The sequence below is a fragment of the Lytechinus variegatus genome, chromosome 19, assembly GCF_018143015.1.
Source record: "Lytechinus variegatus isolate NC3 chromosome 19, Lvar_3.0, whole genome shotgun sequence".
Taxonomy (NCBI): Eukaryota; Metazoa; Echinodermata; class Echinoidea; order Temnopleuroida; family Toxopneustidae; genus Lytechinus; species Lytechinus variegatus.
Genome location: NC_054758.1, coordinates 22,133,442 through 22,156,727, shown reverse-complemented (window position 1 = coordinate 22,156,727; position 23,286 = coordinate 22,133,442). Strand labels below are relative to the sequence as shown.

The following is a 23,286-nucleotide window of genomic DNA, read 5'->3' as shown; positions in this document are numbered from 1 at the left end:
CATCATCCTTTCCATCGCCTTCATCTTCACCATTTCACCATCATCTTCATCCTTATCATCTCCATCTTCATTGCTCAAATTACATTACTGCTGTTTTTCATGAAATGTGCTGTATATCGATTCTGCTGTATTAATGTATTATATTAATCAATGAGTTTTAACCTGGGGTTGTCAATTTTTCAAGCAATCTGCTTATGATGACAATCCCTCTCCTGCAAATTGTAAATGTTAACTAATTTTGAAATGATAATTTTAGTACACTTACTTATGATTCATGCCAAAAAAGTTCTCAATATACTATGTTTTGTTATGGAAAATGTATTATATACGAATGATGTAATTGCAGAAGTAAACAATAAAATAAAATAAAATTATTCTGTATATCTTAAGATGATTCTTTTCAAACTTACAGGAATCTGACATCCAACAACATTATGCGTATTGACGATGGAGCCTTTGCCGCTCTGAATAACCTTCAGTATTTGTAAGTTGTTTTTTTTTTTCTTCTCATAATGAAATCCATTTCAACCCTTAATTGTGTGTATTTTGAATTATTTCCTACTTTAAAGAAAATACAGTCACACTGTGTGTCCTAGGTTTTTTTCCACTGTTTATTGACAGCCAGTGTGGAGCAAAATGCGAGCGCGATGTTAGAAATTACAATGCTAAATTTGAGCGTATTAATAGTGCATAAATCAAATCTACGCCTTTTCCCACTACACACACACTGAACAACCAGAGGTGTATGAAGAGGAGTTTACAAGTGTGAAATTACACTCATACTGTGTTAAAGAGAAATGCCACGAGAAAGTCTGTATAACAAGGCTTAATTGTCAGTATATCATCGAGGATCTAGATCTGGTACAGTTACATAAACTGAACTTTGTGGATCTTGAAATCTACGCTGAAAAATGTTCAGACTGAAGATCCCCAACACAGATAAGCGCACGTGGGACAGCTAGTGTATAATTATTGCTTCGAATGTCGGGCACGACGCTATATACCCGAATCCTGTGCTTATTTGCTGATTTCTCAGCAATTACACAATTTCTTCCAGAATCCTTTGGCACATACATTTTATTCATACAAACAGACACTTCGGTCGTCATTTAATTGGATTCTGTACGAACTCATTTTGATATCGTTACAAAAAATAGCATTTACCTTTAAATTGGAGCATGTAAACAGTGAAATCAATCACATATAGTCCACTCTGTGAACACACCGTGAACATTCACACGGTCGAGGTGTCCAAAATGTCACATTATCTTCACATGGTTCATTTCGAGCATTTTAAGTACTGCGATAAAATCCATCAATAAAAATGATAAATCCATAATTTATTGTTCGAAATAGACATGAAATGAAATACTCCGAAAATTCGCTTTGCCCAATTGATCGTGGGCCCGGTGGCCACTGTGCAGCGCCAGATCGACGAGGCTCTATCCCTTTAATCGTTGAACGCCAAACAGGGTAGCAGCAACGTAACTCTTTTTTTTTAACATCTTTTGGTCTGAAGCAGCCGGGGTTTGAACCCCCGACCTCCCGGTTGTGAGACGGACGCTCTACCAACTGAGCCAACACACCGGTGAATCATATGTACATTTTATTCCTTACCCTTGCGCAGGGTTCCTTTATTAAGAAAAAATCAATATAATACACATTTTTGCACAGTAAATCATTGAATAATCAACACAGCATATGTCACAAAATTTAAATATAATTATACAGTATTCCATGATAAAATTGTCATATCATTTGTTTAAAAAAAAACTAGCAAGTAGTTAAATAATAATCCATGAAAGTACTAGTAATAAATTCTTATCTGAGAGACTTAGTTTAGCAAAATAAAAACTGAGCACCTTTTTGTGAATTTCTTTTCTTTTAAATTTTTTTAATATAAATATTTTTCCATTTAATAATACGATTTTACTTCTGATATAATATGATTTGGAAAAATGGTTCGCCGGTCAAGACAGCTGTGAACGATAGTAGAAGCATTCATTCGACCTTAACTTTGGTTATTATTCAAATTGTCCTGTTTTTTGATTTTATGAACTTGTAATTTTCAAATTACATCTCCTTAATTAAAATTATGTTATGGAATGGATTTACAAATTCATTCCTGTTCAGACATGTTTACATGTTGTTTTGATCGACCTAAATAATTGACAATTTTGCTGATCTTGTTACAATTCTCTCCAATGAGGACATCCCATTTAACTTATCGTGCACATAAAAACATATCTTAAATCTTTCTACTTGTTGGTTTTCAATTTATGTCATGAAAATAATGAACAAAAGTTTCAACCCTATTTTAAAAAAGAGTTATTACAGTTATTTAAGCAAGTAACATACATACGATACTGTCGTAATTGATCTTTATGTTGTTATTATTCATTCAGTCCTTCAGGCTTTCGGACTCTTTAGTTGGGATATTTCCAGTTCTTCAGTATTTTATGAGAGTAATGAATGACCATGTCATCTGCATAAAGAAGAATTTCGTACTTATCAAAAGCAGAATTTATGTCATAAAAATAATGAACAACAGCGGTCCTTGTAAAGCGCCTTGTGGCGCGCCTTTCCCGTGCTCCGTCACATACAAGTTACTACATAGCAACCTTACCATTCAATGTTAACTGTCTTGCTAATCAGCCAACACAATCAAGTATTACAGGGAAGCTACCATTCGATGGAAAAGTTTCTGTAATAGTACCTTTTATGAAACGGGCCTTGGTCAAGTTTTCCTCATAAAGTGCATTATTGACAGAATTTCTGATTTTGCTTTTGGATGTTTATTTTGTGAACGATAGTTCACCATGTGAACACATTAGGAACACACTCTTCACCCTATTACATCAATAACATACCGATATTATATATAAATCTTACATGTTTTCGTGTCATTTTATCAAAGATTGATGGGCAATGAACAGCTGCCATCACCTCTTACAGCCAACATCTTGAATGGTTTGGAATCCCTTCAATTTATGTAAGTTCAGCGGAATACAAAATATCATGTTATTCATCGAAAGGTTTATCTCTTTGATTTCATAGCATAAATTCAGAATTGATGTAGACAAATCTTGAAAACAGTGCATTTAGGTGTAATCCATAATAATCAAAGGAAAAGTATAGCACTCGTACAAAAAAAAGTTATCGCACATTTAGTGTTACTGCTTCTAAAGAATGGAATAACATACCCACTTTCATTATATCATCAAACTCTTCAGATCAATTCAAGAAACTTCTAAAAAACATACCTCTTTTCCCATTAATTTCTTTTAAATGTACTCTTGTTTGTAATCGCTGTGATATAGTTAACTATGGAGAGCGTACTAAATGCTAGTTATTATTATCATTATTATAGCAACGTTATGGACACTTTACATGTTGCATTTTTTTGTTTTCAGATTTGACCAGCTTATAATAATTCAGTATTGCTTACAGTTTAAAAAATTATGCTTATTTTTGTTTACTCACTCATGTTCCGCATCCGTTTTTGAACTCATTATACTACATTAGAACTAAATCAGTAATTTCAAACTAACTATATATTCTCGTTGCTATAATCTTGAAGAATGACTTCTTGCAGCGTGTCTGCAAGAATGTATATCTAGTGGTAAAATTGCGTAGCGCTTTGTTACACCAAACGAAAGATACTAGACACCAAAAGTACACATTGAATTGAATTGGAATGAATCTGACCCTTGAAAAAAGAAAATCATTAAATTATCAAATGATCCAAATGTTCATATCATGAGAATTATGTTAATTATTTTAGTCTTTCTTACGTCATGTGTGTTCTCTTTTCATGTATCCTGTTCTTATAGATCCATCTCAGACTATCGCATATGCTGTCTTCTGAAAGATGCTGTAAATGCAAAGTGTATCAAAACATCTTCACCTGGCCCTAATGAAAGTTGTGGTAAGCTCTTGCCTGGTCGTACATTGACTATACTAGCTTGGATATTATCATCCTCGGCTCTCACAGGAAACGCTGCCGTCATCCTACTTCGCTTGATAGACAACAAACTAAAGGTGGCTGAGGTGACCAACAGATTCTTGATCGGACAAGCCGTGGCAGACCTTTTTATGGGTATATACATGGTCTTGATCACATCCGCGGATGTCCAAAATGGCAAAGACCACTTCCTGATTGCGGATGTATGGCCCAAGTCCGGTAGGTGTTCGATCGCCAGGTTGATTGGTTGGGTTGCTAACGAGGCGTCCGCTATTACGATAGTTCTGAGTACGATCGAGAGATTGATTTGTACAGCCTCTCCTCGCGGAAGAGTAACGTTCATAGCCTCTGGTCTCATGCTCGCAATGTGTTGGCTGTGGACAATGGTGACTAGTGTCTTGATCACGGTCATTAGCGAGAACACTGACAAGAGATTTGGACTGGCTCAGTTTTGTATCCCTGTATTCTTCCACTCTAAGCCCCAAGACACTGGCTCCCTCACCATTACCAGGTCTTACAACGGATCTGTTCTTGGGTCCTCTTACAAACTGGAGGATACTGATATGCCTTATGTCCCAATAACTTCAACGGTCTACATGCTTCTCGTTTGGAACCTTCTGTCATCTCTCATCACTGATATTTCTAATGTAGTGATGCTGGTAAGAAAATGGCGGAGTATCCAGTCAGGTAATGCTGAATCTGATATCGGTCTTGACAACATACCAGGAACATCACCAAGTACCATAGCTGACCCAACACCATGCATTGCACCTCAAGACGAACATGCTGATGCTACTGATCAAGATACCATAGATTTTACCTTACCTGGTGCGAAAAGTGATGACAAAGGCGATACCAATCAAGATTCTGGTTCGTCTGTGGGTCTTACCTCACGCACCCCTTCAAATTCACAGGCCAAACTCGATTCCCAACTGGACTTTGACACTGCAACAGGTACAAAGCCTGCTACAATACCTTCTCCCAGACTCCCCACATTGCCCTCTGCCTCGGCTAACAACACACCGACTTCAGTAATTGATACACCCTTTGCAATACCCCTCATACCCATTACAGCATCTGACAACACAGAGATTTCGGCATCTGAAACACCCATGACAGCATCACCTACAACCGTAACAGCATCGGTTCCAGGATATCCTAGATCTGACGGTCCTGCTAGTAACTTATCCTCACGTTCATCGATCCCTACCGCAGCCTCTACTTCCCCTGATTTCATTCTTGATAGCCCATCCAAAAGTGAACCAGGCCATCCTTCCGAACCATTTGCTGATGACGTTCCCAAAGTAGATGAACGACACCTCCTTCACAGGGCCACTTTCCGAATTTCATTCCTCATTCTCATGGACATCTTTTCTTGGTTGCCTGTTCTCTTTGCTGGTTTTGGGTACCAAACGGGTGTTCCACCGACATCGCTCTTTTCTTGGGCAGTCATGTTTCTGATCACAGTGAAGGCGGTTTTGAATCCTTTTCTCTTCACGTTCCTTTTCTATTTGGAGGACAGGAAGAATGAGGGCAATGCGTTGATTGTTGCTTTGAGAATGCCGAGAGACCCCAATGCGATCCCAAGCATAGAAGTGGATGAGGCTGAGGAGGAAGAACTTGGTGTAATGGACCAAACTATTGCTTTGACCTTCGGAATCATATAAGGTGATATACCATTAGGCCAAAAGAAACCAGTATGTATAGCCAATGTAGGCCTACTGGTTGCTTACAAAGGTAATGGCTTACTAATTCCATCAGTTATACAGATATGCATGTATATGGGGGGTCTACGTTTACACAAAATTTCATTTAAGGTTGGTGAAATGGCACAAGGTCGATCCGAAGTAATGGATGTACATCGGATTTCTTTATTTTATGTCGTATCATTTCATCCAGAGGATATTTATTAACACATTGCCTCATTTTGCTGTATCGCGGGTCCAGTGTAGGAAGGTTAATTGTGGATTTGGAATTGCTTTTGTTTGATTATGATATCTGCATAGTTCAGTTAAATCAGTGCCGTTTCTATAGAAACTTTGTTCTTATCCATCACATCAATCACTGTCCTACTTATTAAGTCATCTCCATTCCTTCTCTATGCAGGTGTTCACTGATTCCATCTGACACCTGTTTTCACCTTCACTCTCCTATTTCTCATTGGCTCTTCTTAACGTATTCCTGACATTCCCTTTGGTTTGATTGGTTGATGTTTATTTAAAGATGTAAATATGCACTTTGTTAATCTTCAGAGTTGAGCCGAACAAAGCAGCAATGAGATTAAAGTCAGTGCACTACTAGATACGTTCAAATTCAGTTCAGTTTGTTTGCCTTTTCTACTTTTACTTTTATTTATTTTTTGTTGATTCTTGATCAGGTATTCGAGTTGCTTCTTTGAACTCTATTTCTATCCCTATATAAAGGCACTTATTTTTATATTTTCAAAACCTTACACCAATCATTGAATGTCTATCTAGGGAGTTTTTCACTTGTTCTATTTTATTCGATGATTACCATTGAAAAAATGATTGTCAGCCAATCAAATTCAAGGAAAGTTGTCCAATCTGACAACTTGTCGGATGAAATTGTTGATGAAACTCTCCCTTGAATTATCACATTTCACCTCGGTCAACCTTTGATGGATGTAGGAATAGCTTTTCAAAGTTGTAGTTTATGTATTTTAAGAGCTCTTATGTTGTTAATTTGTATATTATCTTAGATATTAGGTGTTATGTACTCGTAACTTCGGTTTATATTTTTGAATGAAAACATAGCGATAATTTCTCTTTACCCAGTTCCACTCTTTCTTTCTTTTCAATTTAATGCGAGAGTTCACTATACAGTGCGTCCAAGAAAAAACGAAACCGTGATTAAGCGATGATTTATCATTATAACTTAATCACAAATACAATAGACAAATGACCTGCCAATGTAAAGCTTAAAATCCCTCTTTCATCTGATATTACTTAAATTATTCATCATTCACGCATTAAGAGTGAGCGAAAACAATTTGAAGAAGGGATACAAAAACTTGTTTGGCGGTGATTATCTGAATTTCAAAAGGAAAATCGCATGCCTAAAAAGTTCAATATCTGCTCTTTTATTTGATACCATAATCACAAAATATGGCCAAGAAGTAAATAAATGTGTTTTCACCGGTTCCCCACAGAAGCTATCGCATTGTTAACAAGACTTAACATGCTTAATGCGTGACTGAACGTCAACAAAACGGAGTGTCGAGTGAGTTTGAACGCTAGCCTGTAGAACCTCTTCATTTTATGAAATTATTGAAATTTAAACCTTATTTGAAATAACCAGAACTTTGTTATTTCTTGACCATTTTCTGTAATTGAGGTATCAAATTAGAGACCAGATATTGAACTTTTTAAAAATGTGTTTTTTTTTAACCAAGGTACAGCCCGCCAAATGACTTTTTGGTATCCCCTTCTTCAAATTGTTTTTGCTCACCCATGCATGCGTGAATGAGAAAAAATTGAAGTAATTTCAGATGAAAGAAGAGATCCTAATAAGCGTTACAATGATAGGTCATTTTGTCTATTGTGATTAAGTTATGATAAATCATCGATAAATCTCGGGGTTTTTTGTGGGACGCACTGTAGATTCCACTGTTGATTATAATTCTTATGTCTTTGAATTTGTAAAGTGTCATTAACGAACTTGTTTGCTTTAAGTAAACCATCATAAATATGTAGACTTTAAATTGTAAATTTTATTAGATAAAAGTGTCGGTCTTCACAATAATCATGTACATGGTCTGGTATGTTTTAATAATTTACCTTGTGTAAATAATGTAATACGTGTGTCTTGGTGGGGTTTTACGCGTTTTACAACCAGGACTGTTGTAAAAGATAAAATACCACATGTTGTAATATTCCACTATGCTCCAAAGTTTGGGACTAGAAAATTCAACGACATTACTTTTTTGTTATCTAATAAGGTAGTTCAATTTCAGATACAAAGGTGTAATTGAATTTGTTAATGTTGGTGATGGTATGTAAATAAGTAATCAAATATATATGAAACATGAAAGACACTGTTTTTGTTTGAGTTATTATTTGTGATAGAAAACAACGACTCATCGTTAAGAAAAGGCCAATGCTCATTTTACCATCTATCAGATCAGATTCTTAAAGTACACGCACAAAGGCAAAAGAAATCCTGGGTTTTTTTAAGAATTCATTTCGGGGGGATATAAATGTCACCCTACATATCTGCATAATTCATTTAGGATTTGAGTTATACTTGGCCTACTATGACTATATGTGACCTGCCACACCAACACCAACAATAAGTCGACCAAAATGAATATTGAGATTTTTATTGAGCTTGAAAGTTCACTTCCTAAGCTTTAAAATGATATATAATATGTTAAAATTGACCAACAATAACCAATACAAGTACTTGATTGAATGCAGAGGATATTCAGCAAGAGCTTAAGAAATAAGGAGAAAACAATGTGCATCCTGTGTAATCTCAGTGAAACTTCCAAGCAGTCCGAAAAAGTAGTATCCAAGAAACTCTAGTATATTTTCTTTTATTCAACTTCACGACTTCAAATTTTTCACAATGCAAAGAAGAAGAATTTTTCTTTCAGATAAGCTATTTTTTTAATTTGGGGATTTTGGAGACTAAATTACTATTTTTGCTATTTACAGAGAAGCACCATGGTCACAATTGCTCTACGGCTGCCGTACGGTGGCCGTAGATACCTGAATTCGAGAGATTTCTGCGGCGGCCGCAGAAAATCTACGGTGGCCGCAGGGTCGACGTACGGCGGATTCCTACTTTTTACAGGCCGTAGGGGTGGCCGTAGAATTTTAACGCTCGCCGTAGAAATTAGAGTAGCCGTAGGCATGGCGTAGAACGCTCTACGGCGGCCGTACGTCGAGCGTACGGTGGACGTGCGGCTGCCCTCTTGTTTTTCTTCCCTCCTTTCCCCTTCTCCTTTTGTTATCTGCTCGGGAGCCACCAGGCGCGTATTGAGACTTTTGCACCTCGGGGGCCCGACATATAATTTTGGCCCATATGCATGTGTACTTTTCGAACAAAAAATGGCGACCCCTCCTCGTCAGGCAAACAGGTGCCTTAAATGCATGTTGAATTATCTTATTTCATAATTACATGAAAAAGGGCAACTGCAGACCACTTTTTTAAAAGCAAACTATCCATGAATATGATGTAATACCACTTTTTTAAAGAACAAATGTGACCAGGAAGCACAGATATTGCCTTTTCACCAGGGGCTAACTTGGGTAAATTATGACCTTATTATTATTACTATTATTGTTATTATTATCATCATGTGGAGTTAAATGCTAATTTTTGTTGTTTCCTATATAGGGTGTACTTCTTACTTAAGACTAATGCGTTTATTAACATCTTCACTTTATTCCTACAAACAAGTTAACACGTTTAAGTCCAAATAAATCATGCGAACGCGATTTTTAGCTTGTGTATAGACCTGAAAATAGAATATTCTTATAATTTTTGTAAGCATGAGCAGGATGGGTATTTATCTATCTGTCAGGGCGAGCTGAAAATTGTTTATATTCCAAAATGACCCAAAGTTTGGAAATTCTAAGCATTATTGGTAATCATGAACAGGATGGGCACTTAAAAATTATTCGACGCGAGCGCCAAGCGCGAGCTGAACTTTTTTTATATTCCGTTCCAAAACTGGACATTCTACGCAATTTAGGAATTCATTAACAGGATTTCCATCAAATCAATTATTCGATGCGAGCGCGACGTGCGAATCACCCCAAAGGTCGAATTTGTCCCCCCTTCCTAGGTCGAACATTAGTGTCAAACATTAATATGCCGACCCCCCTTCCTAGGTCGAACATTAATTTGGTGCCCCCGCACTTTTATTACTCCCCCTTTCTCCTTTTCCCTTCTTCTTGTTTCCTTATCTCTTTCTTTTCTCCCTTTTCTGTTTCTCTTCTTTCTCCCTCCTTTTTTTATCTCCCTTTTCTTTCCCTTTCTTCCCTCCCTCTTTTTGGCGCCCCCTTTTTGCCTACTCAGGGGCCCGGACCCCGAAAACCCACCCCCTCCCTCCCGCCCAGAATACGTGTATGGGCGTGGTGCGAAACTGAAAACTTTCTGAAATGAAATGTCTAATGTAAAATATCATGATGAGTGTGAAAAGCAATTCATGGTATACTCACTGTATAGTCCCCCTTCGGCCGCCGTGAGGGCGCCTTGCGGCCACCTCGCGTCTGCCGTAGAATTTGTCAAAAACCTACGGCCAGCGCAGGGTCGCCCTAGGGCGACCGTACGTCATGATTTCAAGGATTTACGTCAGCCGCAGATTTTTTTTCTCCATAAATTAAAAAATACGCCGTGCGGCGACCGTAACATATGTGACCGCTAGAGTAAGTGGCCGTGGAAATTCTGAGGCGACCGTAGAATTACTACTTGCCGTAGAAATTTTAGAATCTACGGCGGCCGTAGCAAATGTGACCAAGGTATCCTGGCGTGACTTATTTGTGATTTTGGGATGGTATGTCACATACTACTCGAAATAGATCTGCTCGGTAACTGTAATATGCAAAAATATGACTTCTTACCTGGTTTTGATGAATTCCTTGATCATCCACACGTTCATACATGTATGTGTGACTAAAAACATTCTGAATCATGATAATGGTTTTCAAATATCAAGTGTTATCAAAACCCTTGTGTTATGACTGAGAGTGAGGAAAAATTATCCGTACGGGTTGAATATCTCAAGGAACATGTCCTTCACTGTCCTCACTGAAAAAGAAAATTAATTGTATTGAAGTGCGAAGGATGTCTCCTCAATGATCAATGAATTAATTTAAATGGAAGTGATGAATGGTAATAGAATTGGAAATGCTACATAACAAGCAACTCGATTTGATGTTAAATTAGAATACAGTATTTATTTGCATTTCTTAGGAACATTGTACAATAAAAATCATACGAATAAACATAACGTTCATTAGGTTTGCCCCCCCCCGCCCCCAAAAAAAAACCTAAATGGGAGATGAAGTAAGCAAAAGAAGCATAGCTTGTTAATTAGGTCCCTAAGAAAAAAATGTAGGATGGAGGTCGGGCGTCCTGACACTAATGTTTTGAAGCCTTCGGTTTTTTCTTTAGATTACTCTAAAAATATGAATTAAATAGTTGAAAAAATCTTCTAGTTTGTTCTTTATAACATTGCCCAACATTTCGTACTAGAAATTGATGAAACTTAGCTTGTTCATTTCTACAAATGGCTGTTTAAAATCGATTGTCTGGACACACAGCCTGTTCGGAAACACAACAACTGGGGATATATTACATGTTACAAATACTTGAAAGCAAGACTTACTATGACATCGAAACACTTGGTACATAACCACATTTACAACATGCAAAATAATGATGCAAAACATCCATTTTCTGATCAAGGTCGCTGACCCTAATATCATTGGCCTCTATATAGAGGTCAGTGGAGGTCAAATTATTATTTCTTACATTTTAAAGCCTATGGTAACATATAACACTGGTGGAAGTTTAATGCTTTTATCACGAAAGAGATATGGTCAGATCAGTCTTAGTATTACTACCAGTAATCATGAAAATTCTCACGATGGCAGCCATTTTGGATTCATGAAAATTATACATTTTTTCACTTCTGGGATTTTTCTGGACTTTTAATTTGTCATTTTGGGAACTTCAGGGAAATGCACTGCGGTGGAAAAAAAAATCTATTGCAATTTGTTTGCGGTTGAAAAAATCGGCTATTATTCCTGGACTATAATAAAAGAGAACAAAACAAACTTGCAATGTTTTTTTTAGATCAATTTTTTTTTGCTTCCAATAGTTTTAGCACACAGACTATTTTATCACAAACTAAATTAGATCAATATCCAAAAGTGCTTGTTTTGCCCCTGGACCTAAGATAATACTTTTGTAAGAAGAGTCTCTTACAAGAAAATTGTTCATAATGATTCATCTCCTCATCTGCCAAACTATGAGAGAATGATGAATTGAGAATGTCGAGATAAAAATAACTTTCACTGACTGACAAAATCATTCTTACACAATAAAAATAAATTGGGTCAAAAAACTACCCCTGAGGCACTCCCTCATAAATTAATTCTTTCCAAGATCTACAGTCTACAACAAAAGAAGTACTCAATGAATTAAAAGTACTTATAGGCATAGGCCTACTATTGTTAAATGACATTAGTCAGATGTTTAGAAAGAGAATTATACATTCGCTGCAAAGAGTGGTGCGTTGTTTTTAGGCTTACCGATGAGAATTTCTTTAATGGCAGCACGGAATTTAGGGTACTGAGATGTGTAGATGAATGGGTTGATTGAAGAGTTTATAAAAGTGATGAGATTGAGGATATCCCTGAGGGTGCTATCAAGGTAGCCTTTAGCGGATCCGTTAAAGGAGATGACTACCCATGCGATCTGGCTTGGTGCCCAGCAGATTATGAACGCAATAACTACAGTGATCATCACCTTGATGATGCGGTTTCTGGCCCTGATGTGAAATGATTGACCGGATTTCTGAGACATGGTTTTATCGTGGCGACGGGACTGCAGATGGAGAGAATAGGCCATTGCAATCTGGGTGAAGATCATCAGGACCACTGGAATAACCAAACGTATCACAAAATTGATTGAAGTGAACACTTTCAATTGCCTCAGTCGCGACGGGACATTGGAGGCAGTCGCGACACAATTGTTTTCCTCGGAAAAGTTCTCATCCAGCATCTGCTTGATATCAATGAAATAATAGGAGCAGGAGAGTAGGGAGAACAACCATGTTGAGACGATGAAGATGTAAACGCGCCGGATGGAGAAGATTTTACGGAAGCGAAGGGGGTAGCGGACAGCAACCAGACGCTCCACGGACAATCCCACAAGAATGACTGTAGAAGTAATGACACAAACCCAAGTGAGGAACCCATAGAGGATGATGCGGCAGTACAACGCTCCTAGGATTGAAGCGGGAACCTGAGATGCCTGAGGAATTGGGATATTGCACAAAGATGTCAGCAGATCGGAGATGGTTAGGGCTAGGATGAGGACATCTGTCGAATTCGAGTTGAATTTGCGGACCCCAATGACAGCGATTACCATAGCATTGCCAAAGACACCTACCAGGGAGAGAATCAGTTGCATGATGATGTTCCAATCCCAAGAAAATTCCCATCGCCATTCACCACTCCCCGTGGCATCTAAATCAGTCAGCAGATCATTGAAAGAAACCGTGGTCGAGTGGCTGCTAAAGACTTGAACGGCTGCTGACTGTCTTTGACCTCGGTCAGACGTCAGAGAGTTCTCCAGCAATGGACGTACGGTGTTACCCACCATTTCATTAGATGGTGATGTCCTCTGGATGATCACTGTAGCTGCAAAGTTGGCCCAACTATTCTCGGATGATGACGTCGGCCATGGCACCTCTACATCTGTGATCGCGGTTCCTGATGTCTGCTCCATGACATCCGTGACATATTCCGAAGAATTAACCACGATGACCAATGCAACTACCAATAATCGAAGTCCTGTCCGACCGATCCTACACTTTATGCACTTCTCCATGTTTGCTATCTATTAGTTTCTTTAGACTTATAAAACATGAATACTTCTTCTTCACTTTTGAACCGTTATGAATTCGATGGACGCAAGTAAAACGTTGGGCCGGGGGCTTCTTATAATGTGTTGTCCGATGTTCATGAACTTGAAATAACTTTTATTAGTCTTGCCCTCTCCAATCGGTGTCTGCAGTAAACGAACATGAAATAAAGCAATCATAGTGGGCAATATATGCATAGAGAATCCCTCAACCGCCTAAACTGCTAATTGTTCTTATAAATGAGAAAGAAGAGCCTTAAGCTGACATGCACGACGCCCTGCGTAGTAGAAAATTTTATCAAACCTCTTGATCGACCAGGTACTCTTCCCCTAATCAAGTATGCCGGTCAACGCGTTTCTTATACTTTTGATATAATTCATCCAAATAATCATCAATTTCTTGTTTCCAGCTTTTGCTCAATTTGATACTTTGAATATAATAGGATCCGATGCCCATTAATGCCCCTTTTTGTGCCAGAAGCCCCATGAAAGAATGCGATGCGCAACGGCCTTCCCATTTTGCTTTCACAAAATAATAATCCTTTATTCATCGACAATACAGTGCGTCCCAGAATAAGCGAAACCGAGATTGATCGATGATTTATCATAACTTATTCTTAATCAAATTTCATAAATGACCCATCATTTTAAAGCTTAGGGTCTTTTTAATTTTGTTTCATGTGAGGAAATCAATATGACCCCTATGTCAGGCATGAGTAAGTAAAAACAATTTGAAGAGAGGAAACCAAAAAGTCGTTTGGCGAGCGGTATCTGAAATTTTCTTTAAAATTTACATAAAGGTTCATTTCCTGCCCTTTCATATGACACCACAACCAATAAAGATGCCTCAGAAATAAGAAAGTTATGTTCATTTTAACAAGTACTTGCAATTCAATAATTTCATTCAACAAACTCGTTTGATAGTCATTTTCAGCTAGCTGGATTAACATCGACCAACCAGTTCCTTTCATTACCGATCATCCATGCATAAATTATTTTGTTACCTCTGTCTAGTGCGAGGAAAGGCAACAGTCAAACAAATTTATCGAATGAAATTATTGAAATGCAAGCACTGTTTCAAACGAACATAACTTTCTTATTTCTGAAGCATTGTTATTGTTTGTGGTGTCATATGAAAGGGCAGAACTTATCAAATATGTAAATTTTAAAGAGAATGTCAAATATCGCTCGCCAAATGATTTTTTGGTTTCCTCTTTTTAAATTGTTTTTACGTATTCATGCGTGACGTATGAGTTATATTGATTTCTTCAAATGAATGAGGAGATCCTAAGCTTTAAAATGATGGGTCATTTATGAAATTTGTTTAAGAATAATTTGTGATAAATCATCGATCAATCTCGGTTTCGTTTATTTTGGGACGCGTCCCAGAAAAAACAAAACTGAGTTTTTGCGATGATTTATCATAACGTAATCATTAATGAAATAGACAAATGACCTGCCAATGCAAAGCTTAGAATCTCCTCTTTCATCTGATATTACTTAGATTCACGCATTTTTTTGTGCAAAAATAATTTGAAGAAAGGATATAAAAACTCATATAAAAAACTCATTTGGCGGGGGTATCTAAATTTCAAATAGAAAACCACATGCCTAAAAAGTTCAATTTTTTTTTTTTTTTACACACACACCTAGTTACAAATAATGCGTGAAGCATTTCCATTTATTTGAATGCAGGATAAAAGAGCACAGGTGTCGAAGCCGGGGATCGAACCCCAGACTTTCCATGTATAGCCAGGCGCCTTAGACCACTCGGCCACGGCACCCTCATATCTGCTATTTTATTTGATACCTTAATCACAGAAAATGGTCAAGAAGTAAAAAGTTATGCTCCCTCAAAACAATGCTTGCATTTCCACGATTTCATTAAATAAACGTGTTTTCACCGATTACCCACAGAAGTTATAAATGCATGGCTAATCGTCAACAAAATGGAGTGTCGAGTGAGTTTGAACGCTAGCCTGTAAAACCTCTTCATTCAAAATTCAAGCCTTATTTTAAATAGCCAGAACGTTGTTATTTTTCTACCATTTTCTGAAATTGAGGTATCAAATTAAAGAGCAGATATTGAACTATTCAAAAACGTTATTTTCTTTTTGAAACCCAGATACAGCCCGCCAAGTGACTTTTTGGTATCCCCTCTTCAAATTGTTTTGCTCACTCATGCGTGAATGAGAAATAATCTAAGTAATTTCAGATGAAAGAGAAAATTCTCGGCTTTAAATTGGTAGGTAACTTGTCTATTTTATTTATGATTAAGTTATGATAAATCATCGATAAATCTCGGTTTCGTTTTGGATGCACTGTATTACCTATAGCGTTTCAACCTAACAAGTTGATTGGTTAGTTAATTCACTTTGAAATATTTTTTACACAACTGAAGCAGAAACAGGCTAAAAGTGAACCTATTTTGAAAAGAAAATAAACAAAAACTCAATATCCATTTATCTAAATGACTAATTATGCCTGGTCTGCACAAATTCGAACCCTCAGTCATACTTTTCACTGATGCCAGAAAATTAACATCGACTGTTAATATCATTGATTTGCTATAACAAACAAATTCAATGAATGCATTTTCCCCTATATCAAACCTATTAAAAACCTCAATATTTAACGATCTTCTTCAGAAGTAAATGATTGTGTCATTGACCGGAAGAAGACAAAGGATTTTTTGTCGAAAATTATAGGCGTTAATTAAAAAAAAAAACATTAATCGCATTTTGTAATGGTAGGCGTAGATTAAATGGAAGTTCCCCAGAGCTACCCTCCATTTTAAAAACCTGAAGGAACTAAACATACATTTAAATAACAAAAGTTTTCAAAAGGGAGGATAGTTATGAGTAACTAATTGATTTAAGCTATGCACCAACCATCATTCTCGTACCCCCATTTCATTCACGATACTGAACTTGAACGTGTTGCCAAATCTCTTCGTGTATAATTTTCTACATTTACACTATAAGAACAGAGAGTAAAAATTGGTATTCCAGTTCATGGTGACTTAGCCGTGAACCAGAATAGCCCGGTGGTTGCTGAGTCGCTGCCCTGCAAGCAGTAGATAGCAGGTTCGAATCCGACTGGTTCGAATCCGACTGGTTCGAATTCTTTCTGACGTATGATTCTCATTACAGATCGAGCATGCGATTTTAAACACATAGGAGTAGTGCCGAAAATTTGTTTACAAATTATAGTTTCTCCTTTTAAAGCCACTTTATTTATTCAAAAATTCACCCAATATTGAGTACAAATTAAGGGAACGTGCATTTTTGCTGGTTAACCCCCCCCCCCTATATTAGGCATAATGCGTGTAAATGGTAAATTTCTACGCAACATTGTGTAAAATTTACAAAATCTTTTTACCCGAAAAACATGCAAATCAATTTACACAATACTAGGTAAATTTTTTTAGAGTGTAACAAAGAAACAAATTTTTCATGAGTAAGTATAGAGCGAGAAAAATAGCTTAGTTACAAGTTTTAGAGTTTAATGAAAAGGCGATGAGTAGTTTATTTTGCAAAGGAATATAGATTCATGATTTGCCAATGAAAATTAAGTCGAAATTACAATCAAAACACTTATGTAACCATATTTTGTCAGAAGATACCTCTTTAAAACTGTATACGAAAACTTACCCATGACGACTGGTGGAAATGAAGAAACGTCCTGGAATATAAGACGAGTCGGCTAACCATTTCTTTATATACAGTTTGAAACACACTGCACTGATATTTATATTAGAATCCAAAATCCCTAATCCTCGTATACGCAATGACGCTTGTATATTAATTAACTTTTACTGAGTATTATGAAAGTTTAGAATCATCTTTTGAAAGGCGTGTTAAGCACATGAAGTACGTGTGTGGAAATATAGCTGTTGGGTGTGCGCGCGGATGTTGAGTGAGCATACTCAGAATGCATCCAATTTTCTTAGAGGTTAAGCAGCGTTATGTAAGTTTTACAAGTATTTTTTTTTACATTTTCTTTCTGTTTGGAAGTAATCCTCAGCCCCCCCCCCCTTATCACACTCGATATTATTTGTTATGTGATGGAAATAATAGGCCGTTAGCTGTTAAAGTAAAACTTCGGAAAATCAATTAACCTAAAATTTCGGAAAAACTTTCTGTAATAATATTCAAAATGATAATGATAATAATGAAATCATGATAATAATAATAATACTAATAGTAAAAACAATAATAATAATAATATTGATGATAATAATGACAATAACAATAATAATAATGATAATAAATAATAATAAAAATAATAACACAAGTTGTAGGGTGCTTTATACGGATGTTCCAAGTGGGCTTATGACAAGCAATAAATCTATTAACGATTTAAAAAAAAACTCATGAAAACTCCCGCCCTTCGAGCCTGGCTGTGTCAGGGGGTTTAACTAAATTACTTCTATATCTAATTATTAGTACTAGTTTCAATGATAACAATAGCATTTCATTTACACATCATAATGGAGTTTACTTGCTTCTTTGATACAGCATTTTATTGATTTTTTGTCTCCAATGACCTCGTTATCTGATATCGCCAACACCTTCCTAACAAGTACTTATGCAATGCTTAATTCTAATCGCGCAAGTGTTTTCTTTCATAGACAAATAATTGAAAATTAAGATATTAACAAGTACATTTGCAAACAATTGTTCAAGCAAATAAGTGAGCTCATCGTTCTTTTGTATTCAACGAGTTCTCGCAAATGATTATTCCTTTTCAATCAACGTCAAATGTGACGAGCCATCATGTGCGAAACCTCTTTTCATTCAATTCCCTTTCAAGTGGATTTGTGAAGCATGATGAGAAAATCAAGGGCATTTGTAATCCGTCTGTCCCTCTCATCTCTATCACTCACTCTCTCTCTCCCTCTCAGCCAATAATTCTCCATCATCTCTCCATTTCTCTTCCTTCAACCGCTCTCCAATCTTTTCTCACCCCCCCCCCCATCCTCTCTCCCATTTTTTCTCACCCATACTCCCATCATCTCTGTCACCCCCTCTCTTCCTTCCTCCAACTCTCTCCCATCTCCCTCCCGACTCATCCTCTCTGTCACCCCACCCTTCCACCATTTTTCCACCCATCCCCAATCTCCCTCTAGTTCTCATCCTCTCTCTCATCTTTTCTCACTCCCTCTCCCCCGTCATTCTCTCTGTACCCCCCCCCCCCCACCTTCCTTCCCATCTTTTCTCATTCCCTCTAGCTCTCATCCTCTCTCACATTTTTTTTCTCACTTGCTCTCTCTCTCCCCAGTCATCCTCTCTGTCATCCTCCCCTCCCCCCCCCCACTCTCTCTCTCGACATTACTTCCACCTCTCTCCCATCTCCTTGATATATTCTCTGAAAAGGTATATTTCAAGAATAAGCTATCTATAACGCACAGTCAATGAGAAATAAATTTTGAATTAATGAGACTATTGAAAGATATAGTGACTAATAAGAGCTGCTGGTCTCTGTCACACTTCATATTTTTAATCCATTTTTATATGAAATAAACGTTTTCAAATCAAAGTATGAAGGGAATTGTATGACCTCTTCAATACAGTGAGATAACACATTATTTTATACAAAGAAAAATCTATCCTGACAAACATGAGAACACAATTACACAAGGATCATATTTGATTTCATGTAATAACATACAAAGGGACATATTGAGTTTTATTTTACCATGAAAAAAAAATTATACATAATCTAGACTTCATAGAGAGCATATCTACGACAGAACAAGCAAACTACATGGTTTGCTTCAAAGGGGCCTGTTGCATAAAAAAGGTTGTCAATGCAATCTTCTTGTTTTGCCAGAGTTTTTTTTTATTTGCCATTTTTTATGGCAAGAGTTTTATGCCACAGGCTTAAGGAGTAAAATTCAGCGAAAACAAAATTTATCATTCAGTTTAGAATTTGATTAAGATAGCCAAGGAAAACTATGAGCTTTATGATACCCCATTATCAGTTCATTAATTTAAATAAAGTCAATGTTAAGTAACTGTTTTTCCATTTAAAAAAACCTTACAAATATTGTTCCTTTGTTATTTTTCATCTGGTTTTGTTTACCATCGTCTATTTCACTTCAATGATCGGAGTCATCTTTACTTAATGGAAACAGCTTGAAATACTGAAATTGTATCATTTTGTTTTATCCCATTTGAATACACAGTTATATGACTTAAGGCAAAAAGGCTCCAAAACAATTGAATTGAATCAAACAATTGAACTGAATTAAACAACTGTATTGCATCAAACAATTGAAATGAATCAAACAACTGAATGGCATCAAACTGAACAGGTTTTATTAAATACTGCATGTGATAGGCAAATGGGTTCGAGTCTTAAGGGGTACTTCAGCGTAAAATTGATAAAATTTTAACAAAAACCTGTTGAGTAACATCAAATAAGTTTAACAGTTTCATTCAAAAAGCATGATCTATGATTCTTTCTTGAATGAGAGCAACACACTTTATGCTTTTGCAACTGCCAGATCTGAAGTAAACTGACTCCAATCCAATTGAAAGGTCATTTGATATACTAGCCTTTTCCTTTCATTACAAACATGAAAACAGATAACTTTTCTCTGAAAAACAGTCGTTTCTTTACACAAATAAATATCATAGGCTAATTGTAGAGTGTATTGTAAATATTCATCTCAAAATGTTAGGGATGCCAGTTGGAATTGATCAGAGGGCCTGAAAATCACCTAGAATACAATATTTTGTACACAAAAATGCTCAAACTTTGGCCTGAAAATAAATTGCCAGTTCCTGAATTCAGGCTTTTGCCTAAAATGTATATCATAAGAATAGCTATAATAGGAAACCACAAACAGTGTTGGTCATTCCACCCCCACCCCACAATATATTTCAGATTTATTTATCCAATTATCAAACACCTGCTCATATCGTACCAGAAATGCTGATAGTAATGGGATCATAATACAAAAGTGTAAAACAGAGAAGGGAAAGAAAAGGATTTCAGTACACGGTTCAATTCTGTAGAATAATATTCCATCGACAGTAAGAAGGGCGGAAACCTTGCAATCATTTATTTCATCTTATTGGAGAAACTGAAGATCTTATTCCAGGTTTTAAGACACAATTCGCTAAACTTTATTCTGTTTGTATCGTTCTAATGTGTTGTCCTTTGTTTTTTCTTTTGTATGTGTTTAAATGTAGCAGGGCCCTCTGGGAGAACAGTGTACGTCACTGATGAGGCTACCCTGGATAAATAAGACTTTATGATAATAATAATTCATCAACATTGTTTTACTTCCTGACAACATCTCTCCTTGGTTTTGTTTGAGAAGCATATGTATGTCACTATGGTGACTACTGGATAAGACTCTGTCAGAAACAGGTCAAACATCTTATTCCTTAAATGAAAATGCTCCCGAGAACATGTTATACATACAAAAGCCAAGATTGATCTATCAAATGCTTCTTTGATAATTAAAGAGAACAAATTGTCGTTTACTCGATAAACAGTGAGTGGGTGACGTCATCATCCTCAATTACATATCGACCAAGATGTGCATTTAACTGTTATGTGAAATTAAGCAAAACTTTCAAATTTTTTACATCCGATTTTGATGAAATTTTCAGTGTTATGCTTTTCAGATTTTTCTCTTTTTATTCAAATCAACATTTGGTTGGGTGGACTTGTCCTTCAACTTATGATTCAGTGATTGATTGTGGGGGATGATATTTACAATTGATTTTAGAATTCAGACCCATTATCAATGGTTAAGCTTTATGTAACAGGCCCAGGGGCCCGTAACACAAAACTTAGCAGTGATCGTAGAACATTTTTTTACGATTGATTCAATTGACTACAATGTACATTCAATCGTGAAAATCAAGCATACGATCAATCTCTAACCCTACGGGACCCAGATCATATCAAATTTGGAAGTTGATTTTCAAACGTTTCTTCACTCATAGCATGATCCAGATAATTTAATGCATACAATGAAACAGGTGACCTTTGACCTTAATATCCCCAAATAATGGGGGTGGTGTTTCACACAGATTTAAGTGTTGCGTGCTGTATAAAAAGCATCACTACGTTTGTTTAAATCGTGCTCATAAGATGTGTGCTACTGCATGCCATTCAATAAGATTACGTGTTACATATCATGTGAGTGTGCATAAGCATTTAAGCTTGACTGTAGGTCACACTGAACTCTTGAGTGAAACACCCCCTGGATGTAGAGTGGCAAAAGAAGATAAATGCCTTTTGTTTATCTATGAAAGTTGGTCCTTAGATATTACGACAACAACATGATGATGGGCAGAGGATGGAAAAAACATATTAGGTCTAGAACATCTTGGTAAAACATTTGTATACATGAAATCAAGAATATTGCATGACATTATAAATATGCATGACATCATAAATATGGAAATCATAAGTACTGTATGCTCTGACTGATGTCACATTCCCACTTTAATTGGGGTTTTTTTATATTATTATTACATGGTTTTTCTCTTTATTTCGTTTCATGACATGATTTCTTTTTAAACATCGGTACAAAAATATTTCCATTTTAACAATGCACATTATAATGATAATAATAATCAGACGTAATTTTATATTATATTCTCGGAGCAGAAAATTTAGCATAATTAAAAATTGAATTTCATACAAAAACATACGAAAAAGGGGAGATATGACATTGCATGGCTCATTGATGATACCACACATGTAACTGTATCAGAATCATACAAAACCTACTGCCATAACAATTTCAATAACTTACTTGTTTGATATCACCCATCTATTTAAATCAATTATTTTCCCGCTTGAGTATCCCTTAATTCTACCTCAAGAAAAAGTTGAAATAGAAATGGAAAATACCATCTGTGTGTTTCCAGATATTAACTTCACTAATCAATATATTCTTAATGAGAAATTTGGATGCAATTCATATTCAATATAAATTCTTTTACTATACACAAAATACATCAGTAAATTTTCTTCAAACATGCATAACATTCTTGTATATCATGGAAATAAACGCAATATTCATAGCCCCTCTTCCGTATTACTGGTAATTTTCCTATCGGTACGAAATCATCCGTTCATAATATTCATACTCTCAGCTAATGAAAAATTGCAAGATTCTGTTTGCATTTAGTGTATGTGCGCAGATACAGTTTAAGTGACCATTGTTTGGCAAGAATTGCATTTCTAGACATGAATGACCATAAAACAGAAGAACCAACAGGAAAACAGGCAGATAAATTTCCACAAGACTAACATGTTATACAACTGTAGTTTGACTGCCAACCTGCCAAATGACAAAATCTTTTCTGTGATCCCTAAAACTGTATTTTCAACCAAATAATGTATTTCATAATCTACTGCAAACGACTGCAGATAAGAATTGAATAAATCAAAACAAAGTCTGGAATATATGTATGATGAAAAGAAAATCAAAATTCCTTTCAGCTGTTGACCAGAAATGATCTTTGACCTTGATCAATGTGTACTCTCGTTTTCATATTTCGTCATTTAACAACAAAGTCACATTTTTTGGACAACTTTTTTTCTCAGGACTATAATTTTTATTCGGCGGATGAGTTGAAAATTAGCAATACATAAAAGTATGGTCAAATTTAACCTTGGTTAACTGAATCAGCAGAACACAGAAGTATAAATCTGCTTGTTAACAA

At 36.2% G+C, this 23,286-nt stretch overlaps 2 protein-coding genes across 2 annotated transcripts; one reads left to right on the top strand and one right to left on the bottom strand.

The window, feature by feature from the left end:
* The first annotated feature begins 2,921 nt into the window (after nt 1–2,921).
* Nucleotides 2,922–6,801, top strand: LOC121406105. Its single transcript, XM_041597121.1, has 2 exons — nt 2,922–2,992; nt 3,834–6,801. Exons 1-2 carry the CDS (start codon nt 2,922–2,924, stop codon nt 5,629–5,631), a joined length of 1,869 nt encoding a protein of 622 aa, XP_041453055.1. The 3' UTR covers nt 5,632–6,801.
* A 4,931-nt stretch (nt 6,802–11,732) lies between these two features.
* Nucleotides 11,733–13,727, bottom strand: LOC121406040 (galanin receptor 2a-like). The gene has a single exon (XM_041597046.1). The coding sequence runs from the start codon at nt 13,550–13,552 to the stop codon at nt 12,206–12,208; it is 1,347 nt and encodes a 448-aa protein (XP_041452980.1). The 5' UTR covers nt 13,553–13,727; the 3' UTR covers nt 11,733–12,205.
* Nucleotides 13,728–23,286: the final 9,559 nt, after the last annotated feature.